Here is a 12,889-nt window from a genome sequence, read left to right as displayed (position 1 = left end):
GTTTCCCTTCGGGGATCAATAAAGTATTTCTGATTCTGATTCTGATTCTGATTCTGGACCTGGGTGCGTCTGCTGGCCTTTAGGGGACCGGCCGGGTTAGAGAGGGATTGTAGGGGGAGAAGGGCAAACATTTGTGAGGTTTCCAGGATGGCGGGGCAAGGAGCCAGGAGGAGAAGCGTGGCAGGTTGCCAAGGCTGGGAACACACAGAGCCTTGTCTGAAGCCTGGGCATGCACCCAGCACAGGTGCTGAAAGAGGCTGGGTGAAGGGATATAAAAAAGGGGGGTAGGACAATCAAGAAAAGAAGGCATGCAGACACATCTAGAGGAGCAGATTGTGCAAACTATTATAATCCGTTGTTTGTGTTGGACAGAAAGATTCCTGCCATTTTGAGGTGAAGGAGGAAAACAGCCTGCAAAGCTATCCCATTTGGAGGCAGAAACGTTGGTGTCATTTATCTCCTGCAGGTGTCATGACCCAGACTGGATTTGAAAAGCGACAGATTTAGTCCATATGGTAAATTTACTGTCCAAACCTGCATTTGGGTGAAAGGTTGTTTTTCAACCTCTGAGCTTCAATTATCACACATTTTCCAGTTGGAGGGCAGTTGTTCAGGGTGTGTTCCGAGAAAGCTCCATGGCTGAGAAAAGAGGAATCTACCAGGAATTCCCCACCACATAATAAAGGTGTAATGCAACACGTGGAGTAATAGCATCCTTTTCTGTTCACACATACGTGGACAAAAAACACTCTGGCAGCTTATGCAAAGGAAAAAGTTGCTTGTTTTAAAGCACGGCTCAAAAGTTATCGTGTCCTGTGCAGAGGAAATGTAATTTATAATGATGCTTGAATAATTGTTCCCACATATGGTTCCACTTTGATTCCCATATGGTTTTATTGTATTTGTCTGAGTATAGAAAGATGGCTAGTTGCTTTGGGTTCTGAATGTTTTCCACAGAAAAAGGACCTTTGCCTCCTCTCAGTTACTGGGCCATTTGTTGGGATTGTCAGCTTGCAGAGAGACCAGGGTGGGCCGTTTTATTCCTGTCCTGAGAGCTACACTTTCGACCTCTTCCGCAAGCCCCGAGCATTTATTCACCCGTTTGTGAGATCCTGGCAGCTCTGCTTCCTCCACAGTGTTGGCCACCACAGGGAAATTCCAGAACTGGGTGGTTTTTGTCGCACAGTAGGACAAGAAATGAGGCTCAATGGATTCTCGTTAGTTTAAGTTTCACTTTAAAAGGATGTAAGTGTGTTCAGACTCCTGTAAGCCGTGTGTTTTAATTGGGTACATGATAAGGCTTGGTTGAAGACTAGGGCAATGAATCAGAGGGGTGTCCTTTTACAGTCTGTTCAGCAGGGTTTGCACACATTTCAAGACTTTACATGGTGGGGCATTATGCCATCTAGTGGCACACATAAACAATTAGGGCAGTTCGAAAGAATTCACCAATAACTTTCTGGTTAAAAATCCAATCTCCTCCTTGGACAAGATGTATTGTTAATCTATTATTTTCCCATCAACAGCAACATCCATCCTTAAGAAATCCAAGAGAGCACGGCGGGGCAACGTGACCTTTGACCAGGTGACAGTGTTCTTCTTCCCACGGTGCCAGGGCTTTACCAGTGTGCCCAGTCGGGGAGGATGCACTCTAGGCATGATGCAGCGCCACAGCACGCTCCGAACATATTCGCTTGCTGAGTTTGCTGTGGAGCAGCGGCTCCTACGACGGGAAAAATTCCTTAACAGACTCAGGGAGGAAAAGCTGGAGGCTCTCAAATTGAAGGTGAGCAAAGTTGCACTAAAGTATATTGAAGAATTTGTAAAAAAAAAAAAAAAAATCCCCACGTTCTGATGCACAAATACAATACAACTATTACTCATTTGATGCCTTTTGTCCTCTCCAGCTAACAAAAAACGGAACCCAGGAGAACGAGGAGGCAGAACAGCTAACGGTGGATGACATCCCTGAGCAGGACATTGACATCAGTGGGGCCAATTTGGATGAGTGCTCTTTCCTCCAGCCCTACCCGCCAAAACGTCGCTACGGACTGCTCAAAGCAGCCGGTGTGAAGAAGATCGAAAAGGAGGAGAAGAGGCAGCTGCATGAACTGAGGATCTCCAGGGAGAACTGTGGTTGCGACTGCCAGGGCTTCTGCGAGCCTGAGACATGTAGCTGCAGCCTAGCCGGCATCAAATGTCAGGTAAGAGCCAAAAATTCCCCTAAACTGTGATTCAACAACAAGGGCTCGATATCACAATACAATTGGGACTTCTTATCTGTAATTTTCCAAGATATTTAACTACTTCCTTGTGCTTTCCACAGATGGATCATTCCTCTTTCCCATGTGGCTGTACCAAGGACGGCTGTGGAAACACAGAAGGGCGCATTGAGTTCAACTCCACCAGAGTACAGACGCATTACATCCACACTATCATGAAGCTGGAGCTGGAGAAGAGGCTGGAGGAGCAGTCGAGCACAGAGGAGGAGGAGGAGAGCACAACCACCTTACCAGCAGTGCCCTCCTTCCCCTTTACTTCAGAATTGGCGGCAGCTGGGGAGAACAGTTGCAGTAGCGATATGACCGATTTATCAGACTCTTCAGGTCAGAGTGAGGACTCTGAGGCAGGCGAGAGCCGATGTGAACATCGCACTCAGCTGGATGTGGATGAGAAAGGCCTGAGCCGCATTTTCAGTTTCAGTGACACAGACAACGGCTCACGAAATATGAGGGACGGAGGAAGCTATAAAGACACTTGCTGCCCAGACCAACGGCATGAACAGCAACAGCCATCTACGGAGGCTTTTAGTAGCTTTAGCATGGTGGACTTTGCTGACGAGAATGACAATATAGACGCCACACTGTTGGACGATCACACAGACAATCGGGCAACAACCATTTCAGAACTTTTGGATGAGAACGCCAACCAGGGAAACTGCCTATTCCATAGCAGCAGTGTGCCGCGCACGCCCTCCCCTACCATTGATCGCTCTGCAAATTATAACATGGACCTGAGCCTCTCCTCGGAGTCAGACCTGGAGTTCTTTGACGGTTTCCCCTGCTTGGGGCCCAGCTCGCTCTACAATTCCCTCAAGGAGTACGAACACATGGACAACTTTTTTCAGTTTCAGTTGCCTAGTTACCCTAGCTTCCCTCCGGCGAGCGACCCCGGGACCTGCCTCCTGGAGTCGCTGATTGGCCTTTCAGAATCTGTCCCAGAACCCCCTGCCACATTTACAGACAATCAGCTGTTGGAGGAAGCCATGAAACTGTCTGTGATGGAGTCTGTGAAAGTTTGACAAAACGTGAAAATTTGTGAACAGTCTAAGAAAAAAAACATGGGTTTTGGAGGGGACGACCATGCACATAAGAAGTCAATGTCAACGTGATTTTTTTTTTTTTTTCTTTTCTTTTTTTTTTGAAGGAAGCTGTGAGTTCCTTCTTGCCTAATAAATGTTCAAATTCCAGACTTGCCTTCAAAACGTTAGCAAAGCAGTTTGGGATGATTGCTGTGTGAGATGGCAGCTAGTGTTAAAAGTGATACAAATTGAGATCAATTTGCCCATGCCCATACAAACCAATGATGGCTCTCAGTTCCTAAGAAAGCTCTTTTAACCAAACCCAGATCACCAACCATATGCTAAACAGGAATCAACCTTAACCAGGGCCAGGTTGGGAATCTCAACACAGCTGAATGTGCACCTCAGGGATTTTTTTCTAGCTTTCTAGCTTTTGGAGGCAATGTATGGTGACCATTGCGTTGATGGCCATTGCTTTGATGGCTTCCATATGGAACCGAGCCAAATCACAACATAGTCCTGTTCATGTCCTCCCTTTTGGGCTTACACCCAGATGACTTGAGTAGGTAGGGTCCTCCCTGTGTTGAATCCTGAAGCTAGATGACTCCTTCTCCTCAAGATCTCTCCCAAGGGTCTTCTATGGTACAAAAAAAATCCCTCTAAAAGCTCCTCGATCAGCACTTTATCTGTGAAAATAGCATTGTTGTGGTTTTATGGGGTCGATTCAACAGTTCAACGCTAAATTATGGAGTTTCTTATTTATGAGCTGGGTAACTAGAAATAATGCTCCTACCATTTTAAAGCTGTAGCTTGTATTGTCTTTATTACTACTTTTTGTTTTTAAATTATTTCCTTTCGTGATTTTATTTTATTTATTTCAGATAAAGCCTACTTTCACTCAAGAAGCACTGTGGTTTGATATTTTCACCTGAAAGTGCAATCTTCCTTCCTTTTTTCCATATCACATTAAGTCATTGTTGTGGGAAATGGGACCACAAGTCCATCAGAAAGTATTTAATATCTATTCTCTTTTACATTTAACATTTTTTGGGGATAACTTATTATGTCATCACTTCATTAGTTATTTAATTTAAGACATTTTGGCAATAAAAAGGGGTGTTGTGAAGTTTACTGGATGTGCCTGCTTATCAGGGGAGCCATGCCTGCCAACGGTGTGTGTGCACAGTGCTTCCATTTAGGCGTTGGGACTGAAAACTGTGGAATCTCCCTAATCACTGAAACTAAATTATGGGTCTATTTTATCGCTGCCCATAATGTAACCATAGAAAATTACACTAATATTTTGTAACTAATTTATGTAGCTTGACAAAAGAATTCTAATCACTGACAAATTGAATATTTTATTAAAAAAGAAAAGTGAATAATTTTCAATCTGGGAAAAACTTTGTAATATATGAATTATAGAGATATGTATACTTATGAAGGTTATCATTCTCTAGCATTCTGAAGTATTTTTCATAGGCAGTCTTATGGTTAGATATATATTAGCGAAATGCCACTAAAACTAAGTAAATTGCAAAGATCAATTTGATTGTATTCTGAATTTCTTGGAAGTCTGTGACTTGGGTTACATTATGTGAAAATTATGTAAAGGGTTTTTGCGGATGAAAACTGCATATATTATACATTTTTTATCGCGCACACAAACCCTGAAAATTGAAGAGTTGCCTCATTCATGATATAACAACACTTTTCAAAGGTGATTCTGCTGTCACCTGCGTGAACAGCTGAGGACACTAGAGAGTAGATGTACATATCTCACCCTTTCTACAGCTGTTTTAACAACCTTTCTGGACCCTTTAGAAGTTATGCATGCAGGTCCTGTTTGTTAAAACTTCTTCTGATTACTTGTATACTTTTGAAAAAGTGCTGAGTGCACATTGGCAATGTATTATTCGCTTTTTGCCTTTTTTGATTACTTTGAAATCCATCCGATATATGTTCTTATGCCATGAAGAGGGCACTGATTTTTGCAAGCAAACATTTGTTTCTCTTGTATAAAACATCAATTCTCATGAAGAAGTGGCAACAGTAAGTGTTTATCAATGTAATGTATTACAGTACAGCTTTTTAAAAACATTTCTTTCAAAGAACGTGTCTTACTTTTTGCCTTTTGTGTTGTACATATTTCTGCTTGAATGGTCCTGCAGAGCAAACAAAGCTGCTTTATTTTTTACATATTCACACCTTAACCTGCTGTTGAAAACAGTTTCTTTCATCTAAGCCATTTTGACAGCCTGTCCCTCCAAATAATAATAAAAAAAAAAACATTTTCTAAATGCTGTTTGTTGTATGCTTTTGTGTTAAAATTAACTTTAAGTTACAAAATAAACCTGAGTAAAGTTTTAGATTCAGAATATAAACAAATATGCCCTTATTGCAGTCTTGGATTATCTTATGCATATTTTATGTAGTCTTGGCTTTCCAACTGAAAAGATTTTCAATGGTTTCATGTTTTAACCTACTGAAATTATATTTTCTATAAGTTTAATGGCAGAAAATAGTCCACGTTCACATTACATGCAGTGACTGTGTGTGTGTGTGTGTGTGTGTGTTGTGTGTGTGTGTGGGGGTGTGTGTGTGTGTGTGTGTGTGTGTGTGTGTGTGTGTGTGTTGTGGGGTGTGTGTGTGTGTGTGTGTGTGTGTGTGTGTGTGTGTGTGTGTGTGTGTGTGTAAGCCACTGGAATTCAACTGTGGCCTCTGGTTTCCATGGTTAAGAGAAAAACATTCTATATGATGTTACGCTGTAGTCTCCTGACTACCACCACACACATATGGCCAGAAACTCCAGACAAGAAGGAAATGTCATAGCAGTGACTGCATATAGCTCACATTTGGACAGCATTAAGAAAATGTGGTTCTCGTTAAGTCTTTAGGTAGATGTTACAAGAATTCCTTTTGGTTTTCTTTGATTCTGACTACATTTAAAGGTTTTACCTCTGTGCCACATTACCACTAAGAAGTTTAATATAAGTCCAGTCTCATTGGTCTTTTGGTTTAAAACATCCTTAGGATTTTGTCATCCACTGGGATTGCAATAGGTTGGGGAGGTCAGAGGATAAGGATTGTTACCAGGCGTCCCAGGGGTCCTTTAGCTGTGGCCCCATTTGCCGACTAGTTGTAAGCAAATAATACAGTACAATATAGTCAGTTAATTAGTCTTAACATGAACAACTATCGCCACTCTTTGGCTGAATTCATGTTAAAAACCCAAATGAATGAGATGCAAATCAATTTTATTTCACAGGTTCCATTTGATAGAATATGCTGTGCCACCTATTGGATTATCTGAAAAAACAAACATACAAAGAAATAAGTCTTAAAAATTAAATTAAGTCAGGCAACTGAAATAGACAGATAGAAAATAATTGCATTTTCAGAATCACATTATAGCGATAACAGGAGGCCTCACTGAAAAGATCCAGTCTTGGAAGGAAGAGACTCTGGTGAAGACAGTGGGTTTAGTCACTTGGTTGCACCTGCCAGATGGACTGTAACTGACAACACCATGGACCCTCCAGGCTCCTTGTGTGAAGCAGCTCAGGGGACCACCGGAGTCGCCCTGGGACAGGTAGAAACAAGAATAGGGTTCCAGTTTAAAGACTGTGGAACACCTCTTACTCAGCTTCTTTTATACAGCTTTCTCTTAGACAGAGATCTACTGGGTGGCATTATTTTGTCAGAAATTAGTAAAATTAAAATAGGAAATAAGTCGCAATACAATGCCATTTGAGTGTGGAGATTAACTTTAAATGACATTAAAAGAAATAAAACAAAAAAAATGTTAAGGAACATTTGAATTGTCATGGTCTTGCATTTATGGAAATCAAAAAAGTATGCAAACCTTTGCTGTACCTGGCAGCCTGATATGACTCCATCCCCTCCATCCCCTCCATGGTTTTCAAAGCAATGCTGCCCCACCAGTTAGGCTGGGAGCAGACTGAATGCCCCACCATGATCCACGAGGATGGGAGCCACCTGCAGGATGACAGGGACGCTCCCTCCGTCTGTAAAAAGAAAGTGTTTTTTATTAAATGTGCATAAATGGTTTTCATAAGACACAAAGTATATGTGTGAGAGTCTTCTCACAGTCTGTGAGTCCCCAGCCAGTGATGCAACAGGTGAAATCATGAGGCAGCCTCTCGTTAGGGTAGGGAAGGTTAGCGATGGCCACATAGCCGTTGTCATACACAGGATTAGCCAGTCTCAGAGAGCAATATCATTTCTAATAGACATAAAAAAAGAAGCAAAGTTGTGACTGTTTTGACTTGAGGGGGAGGGGATACTATCCCCGTTGACTTGTGCAAGACATCTCATTCCAAAGCTGCACAGCTCTGTGGACAAAGTTGAGGGAAAGGGGGTAATGCAGGATCTCTCCCAGTTGTTAATATGAATGCATGTGATTCCCCCACCCTTGAAACTATCCCCTTGGACCACTGCTATCAGAAGAAGTTGTGCTTTTAAATGGCCAAATTAAGGTCTGACTTGTTTTGACTTTACCCTTTTACCAAGGTCTTCAGTCCAGTCAGGATGGATAGCAATCATTTCCACACGGATGAACTGTTCACTGCCGTCATACTCATACAGGTTGTACTCACCCACTACCACACGCTGCAGACTAGCATGCATGCTGACAGGAAAGTAAGAAGCAAAGACACACTACATTTACTTGCAATCGTTTATCCAGCAGACAAGGAATACTATGTCAATAAGGTCAGTGAGACATCTAACCTGAGGGTTCAGTGTGCTGCAGTCATACTGTAGAAACTATCAATGAAAGTGCCTCCTCAGATGTGGTAGAAAGAACCATCATTGTATGAATCATACTGGAGAGAAGCCTGAGAGAAAACAGAGAACAAGTAGACACTGATAATGATAAGAGGATTTAATGTTATTTCAGAAATCAAATAAGAATGATGAGGTCTACAGTATGGCAGCTCAATATTGAGCCTATTTGCTCAATAAGAAATAAGGAAAACCACTGTTAATGTTTATTGTACTCACACAAAAAGCACCACAGTTGTATAGAATCACAATAAAAAAAAAATGCTTATAGGTTTTACCAGGTGTTGGGTTTAGCATCGTGGCCTCCTATGACCCTCTCATTTTGGACATTATGGTTGAAGGGTGTTTCAGCACAAATCAGCCCTTTGGTTCACATGAGCATGAAAATAGAGAACAGTATTGTAAATGTGTTCACGTAAAGTGTGTTGGTATATTTCTTGAAAAACTTGCAAGACAGGCAAGCCACAAGCCAAATCATGTTGGAGCACTGCGGACCAGATGTTTCTAAACTATTTACATCAGTTTGAGAAGACCTTCAGAAAGTACTATCATGGTGGGAGAAGAGCAGGTGCATTTATGCAAGCCAATTTAACAAAACCATCTGTAAAGAGCATGACTCAAATACACATTTTCCTACAGATATCTTTTGAAACTGATCAACAAGAAGAACATTTTCCACAACTAGCTCACAGTGCATGACTTTATTCAACCGCAAAGAACAGACAGCCTATTCAGTAAAAGATGTGTAATTATGTACTAGGCTACAAACATAAATACCTGTATATGCATTTAAAAAGTCATAAAGATAAGAATGTAGACATTTCTGGAGGTAGTATTTTATAAGATCAAATAAATATATTATAATCTTTTAAAATGTAAACATTGTCGTTATCATTATGATGTTCTGTGGGAATATAGCCTGTTGAGTGTTTAAATGGTTGGTTGGTGACTAAAACGTTATCCTGAGCTGCTTTAACACATAAGATCTCTCCAGCTGATCCCTTTTCCAAAATCTTAAATCTAAAAATCTTAGCCTAATATAAAATGTTCCCTATCCTTATAAACCAATATGGAAGATAGTTAACTGTAAATATCTTTGGTTAGCTAATGTTGTATTTTGTTCTCGCCCTCGAACATAACTTTGGTAAAGTGGCCCCATGTAGGCCTACCTCTGGTCAAATCAGATTAGGCCTACAAGGCAAAGCCAAATCAAGTTTAATGAGAAATATAACACAGAAACAGTGTTGCTTGATTTTGCTCAGACGTGCTTTATGTAAGGCTACAAACTGCCAAATATATTTGTACGTGCAATATGTTGTATTCAAATTGATCACGGACAATACCCATTCTTCATGAATGGAATTAAAGTTTTTACAAAAGCGTTATCTGTTGCTAGGAAACAACCCGTCGAGGGCAGCTAATCGAACGCAGATACTTGAAATCATGTGGGCTCGATTTTTCTAGCATCATTATTTATTAGCTTCGTCTAGCTTTGAAGTGGCTGCGGCTGTCAACCTTCCTCTGCTGTTGTTGGTGCTAGCTAGCTTGGATCAGCTGTCTTTCAGTAATGACTTCTACATTGACGTTACTTTACCTAAGTGACATTTAGTCTGTAGAATATTACGTAGCTATAACGTTAGCTGTTGAGGGCAATGGGGCTACCTCAGAGCTCGTTTTTGTCAGACGGGGGAAATAGTGGCTATCATGTCCACGGGGTAAGTCACGTATAGCAGAGCTAGTGCAAGGTTATACACTCTACAACTCACTTTTTGAATCTGGGTTGCCCACTTTTAGCTCACTGGCTTGCTAACTATGCTAGTTATGAACAAATACTGTTGCTGCATGTAGCTAACTATCTATAAAGAAAGTAACCCAGTCGCTGGTTTGTAATTGTCAGGTTGTTAGTAACTCGAAAACCGTGGTCAGCTTTGGTTTCCGCCTATGATGAGGTGGCATTTGGCAAACATCCAGGCTCTTTAGCTCTGCTAGAGATTGTAACTGTTTAGTACTCTTTGCAGAAACTGATACTAGTAAGGATGAATTATAAAGTTACAAATACAGCACGTGAGAAAAACCAACTGTGTGATATCTCGCAATGAGAATCCCCAAATTCTGGACAATGCAATATCTTTAGTTGACACAGAGTGGCGACTGTAACATGGTACACTTTTGGTCAAATCAGTCAAATCTCATAAGTGTTTAATTTTTTCATATTTCAGATTCAAGAGGACTCCCCAGCTCTGAGGGCTGGTCTGGAGCCCTTCTTTGACTTCATTCTCTCTATAGGAAATACCCGACTTGTGAGTAGACCCCTATGCTTGAGTAAAGGGTGGCAGATCCACTCACCAAATGTAAATATACTAAAAGACAAACATTGGGTTGTATTGAATGGGTGGCATCGAATAGATTAGCACATTTGATATAAAAAAAATAAAATAAAAATGGGACAAGGTGACGACTGAATGAATTGAGGTAGAAGGAGCATTTAATGTTACTGTTGATACTGTTGTAAGAAATGTTATCAACTATTTAGCTGACTCTTCTGACCTATCCCTGCAGAGGAATGTTGAGCCCTTACTCTTAGGCTTTTGTTTGTATAGCTTACCACAGTAGAGTTGCAGTTTCACATACTATTTTGTGGGACAACAAAGATAACATTCTTTGTTTTGGCCTGGTCCTCTTGACTCATTTAGGACTGCTTAATTGTACATTGATGTGTGCTGTGCTGTGTTTCTACTGCAAACCATGTTTTTGTGTTCCCCTCAATACATTTCAAACATCGGGCCTGAATTATAGTCCGGGCCATGTCTGCTATAATCTCCTTTTGTGTTCTTTTACATAAAAACTGGTTCGCCGTTTCTACACTGCCACAACTGGAATAGTCCACATTTCTCTTGTTTCTCCAGAATAAAGAAAGTGACTTGCTGAAAGACCTTCTAAAGGCCAATGTGGAGAAAGCGGTCAAACTTGAAGTGTACAACTCTAAAACCCAGCGGGTGAGGGAACTGGAGGTGATACCCAGTAACATGTGGGGTGGTCAGGGTCTGCTGGGCGCGAGTGTTCGCTTCTGCAGCTTTACAGGAGCCAATGAGAACGTTTGGCATGTCTTGGTAAGTCAAGACTAGCCTTTATACGGGCTATTCTTTAACTTTTTTTTCTTTAACTCTTTAAAGCTGGCCTGATTTAAAAAAAAATAAATAAAAAAAAACAAGTTTGTTGGCAGCTTTGAGGTAGTAGCCAGGGCATTTTCTTTTAGTTTTTTGTTAAGTTAGTAGAATTTAAAAAAAGAGTTGAAGGCTTCAAATCTACTTAATTGTTGTGCCAAATTTGCTATGAATCCTAAACATTAAATGAAGTCATACTCTTGTAGGATTTGTTCCTCCTGATTTAGTACAACCAAATAGACAAATGTTGGTATGCTATTGTCACACATGCATACACACACGTTGGTATGCTATATAGACAGTGCAGTGTTTTAAATATAAATCTCTTCATAGCTATCATGCCCTTTTTTCAGGATGTGGAAGCCAGTTCTCCTGCAGCTTTGGCTGGCTTTATTGCTCACGACGACTTCATTGTGGGAGCCGACCAGGTGTTACAAGATGTAAGTTTTCTGGTTTTATTCACATTGTTTTTTTTTTTACATGGATATAAAAAGTTGCAAGCGTTCATGAACAAAATAGAGTGCAAAATCTGAAATTCCTTTCTTTTTGTGTTGCAGTCAGAGGATTTCTTTTCTTTGATTGAAGCCAATGAGGGGAAACCTCTGAAGCTGCTGGTGTACAACACACAGACTGACAATTGCAGAGAGGTAGTGGTCACTCCAAATGGAGCATGGGGAGGAGAGGGAAGGTAAGAATAGCTGAGACCTTTTCTTGTCACTTCACCTGTATATGTACAGATGCAATACGCATTTATAGTAATACCCTAGTTTTGTTTGCCTCAAATTTTAGCTTAGGCTGTGGCATTGGCTATGGCTACTTGCACAGAATCCCAACTCGTCCAGCTCACCCTAACATCCAGAACACAAATGTTCTGCAGTCTACAGCGATTGACAGCAGCGAAGAGTTGGTGGCAAGCGACAACACTGAGGTACAGGTTATCTCATCTTTCTTTTTAATAATGTTCTTTTGTAGAGACATTTTTTTCTTCCTCTTGTCTAAAACAAGTTCTCTTGTGACAGGTGTCTTCAGTGGATGCACGGAGCCCCTCTAGCATCAGTGAAATAGATTTGCATCAAGTCAAAAGAGCTGTGCAGGACTTACGTGTATCCTCGTCTACTCAGCTAGCTGTGGACTTAGGTTACCAGATGTCATTTTAAGAAACATTCATTAGTTTTCTGTGTTTGATTTAGTCGATGTGTTTTCACACAGAATACAATGTAATGAATTGCAGATTTTTCCAACACAACTGAAGCAATGACTCCAGACTTGTCAGACATGGTTTCCACCAATGACATGGGCCAGAGCTCCATGTTTGTTAATTACGGGGATGACTCTGGAGATCAGTGTAGCTTTGGTAAGTACCTCTAAACCCACTACAAGTGATTGAATTCTGCAGCTGAATGGCACAATTACATGTTTTCAATGCCAATTGGCTTGAATAGAAAAGTGAAGGCTGTTTAAACAAGCTATTGTTTGCATGCCTTGCATGTCTGGGCTCATTTAATGGCTTAGTTGGTGAATTATGTTTCTTTTATTGCTTTTATTTATGTTGGGGTCATTTTGAAATTTCTATTGCACTCCATTATAGACAGAATACCAGCTGAGATCAGTTGCATTG

The 12,889-nt window shown here is 40.9% G+C and overlaps 2 protein-coding genes and 1 pseudogene across 3 annotated transcripts in view; 2 read left to right on the top strand and 1 right to left on the bottom strand.

The window, feature by feature from the left end:
- The window catches only part of csrnp1b (cysteine-serine-rich nuclear protein 1b), a 13,003-nt gene extending 7,398 nt beyond the window's left edge, over positions 1-5,605 (top strand). For both annotated transcript variants that reach the window (XM_032503772.1, XM_032503773.1), the window contains exons 3-5: positions 1,527-1,786; positions 1,908-2,204; positions 2,327-5,605. In XM_032503772.1, the coding sequence (XP_032359663.1) occupies positions 1,527-1,786; positions 1,908-2,204; positions 2,327-3,301 (1,532 nt within the window). In that variant the 3' untranslated portion in view covers positions 3,302-5,605. The remainder of the gene's footprint in view (positions 1-1,526; positions 1,787-1,907; positions 2,205-2,326) is intronic.
- A 936-nt stretch (positions 5,606-6,541) lies between these two features.
- Positions 6,542-9,454, bottom strand: LOC116672515 (chymotrypsin-like elastase family member 1; annotated as a pseudogene).
- Positions 9,455-9,554: 100 nt separating this feature from the next.
- LOC116672340 (Golgi reassembly-stacking protein 1) overlaps positions 9,555-12,889 on the top strand; it is a 4,775-nt gene continuing 1,440 nt past the window's right edge. The window contains exons 1-8 of the mRNA XM_032504131.1: positions 9,555-9,822; positions 10,327-10,407; positions 11,014-11,217; positions 11,625-11,711; positions 11,829-11,959; positions 12,061-12,199; positions 12,291-12,408; positions 12,503-12,625. Coding sequence (XP_032360022.1) covers positions 9,760-9,822; positions 10,327-10,407; positions 11,014-11,217; positions 11,625-11,711; positions 11,829-11,959; positions 12,061-12,199; positions 12,291-12,408; positions 12,503-12,625 — 946 coding nt within the window. The 5' untranslated portion in view covers positions 9,555-9,759. The remainder of the gene's footprint in view (positions 9,823-10,326; positions 10,408-11,013; positions 11,218-11,624; positions 11,712-11,828; positions 11,960-12,060; positions 12,200-12,290; positions 12,409-12,502; positions 12,626-12,889) is intronic.

The sequence above is a fragment of the Etheostoma spectabile genome, chromosome 22 (genome assembly GCF_008692095.1).
Source record: "Etheostoma spectabile isolate EspeVRDwgs_2016 chromosome 22, UIUC_Espe_1.0, whole genome shotgun sequence".
In the NCBI taxonomy this organism is placed as follows: Eukaryota; Metazoa; Chordata; class Actinopteri; order Perciformes; family Percidae; genus Etheostoma; species Etheostoma spectabile.
The sequence above is the reverse complement of the archived record's forward strand: the minus strand, read 5'-3'. Positions and strand labels throughout refer to the sequence as shown.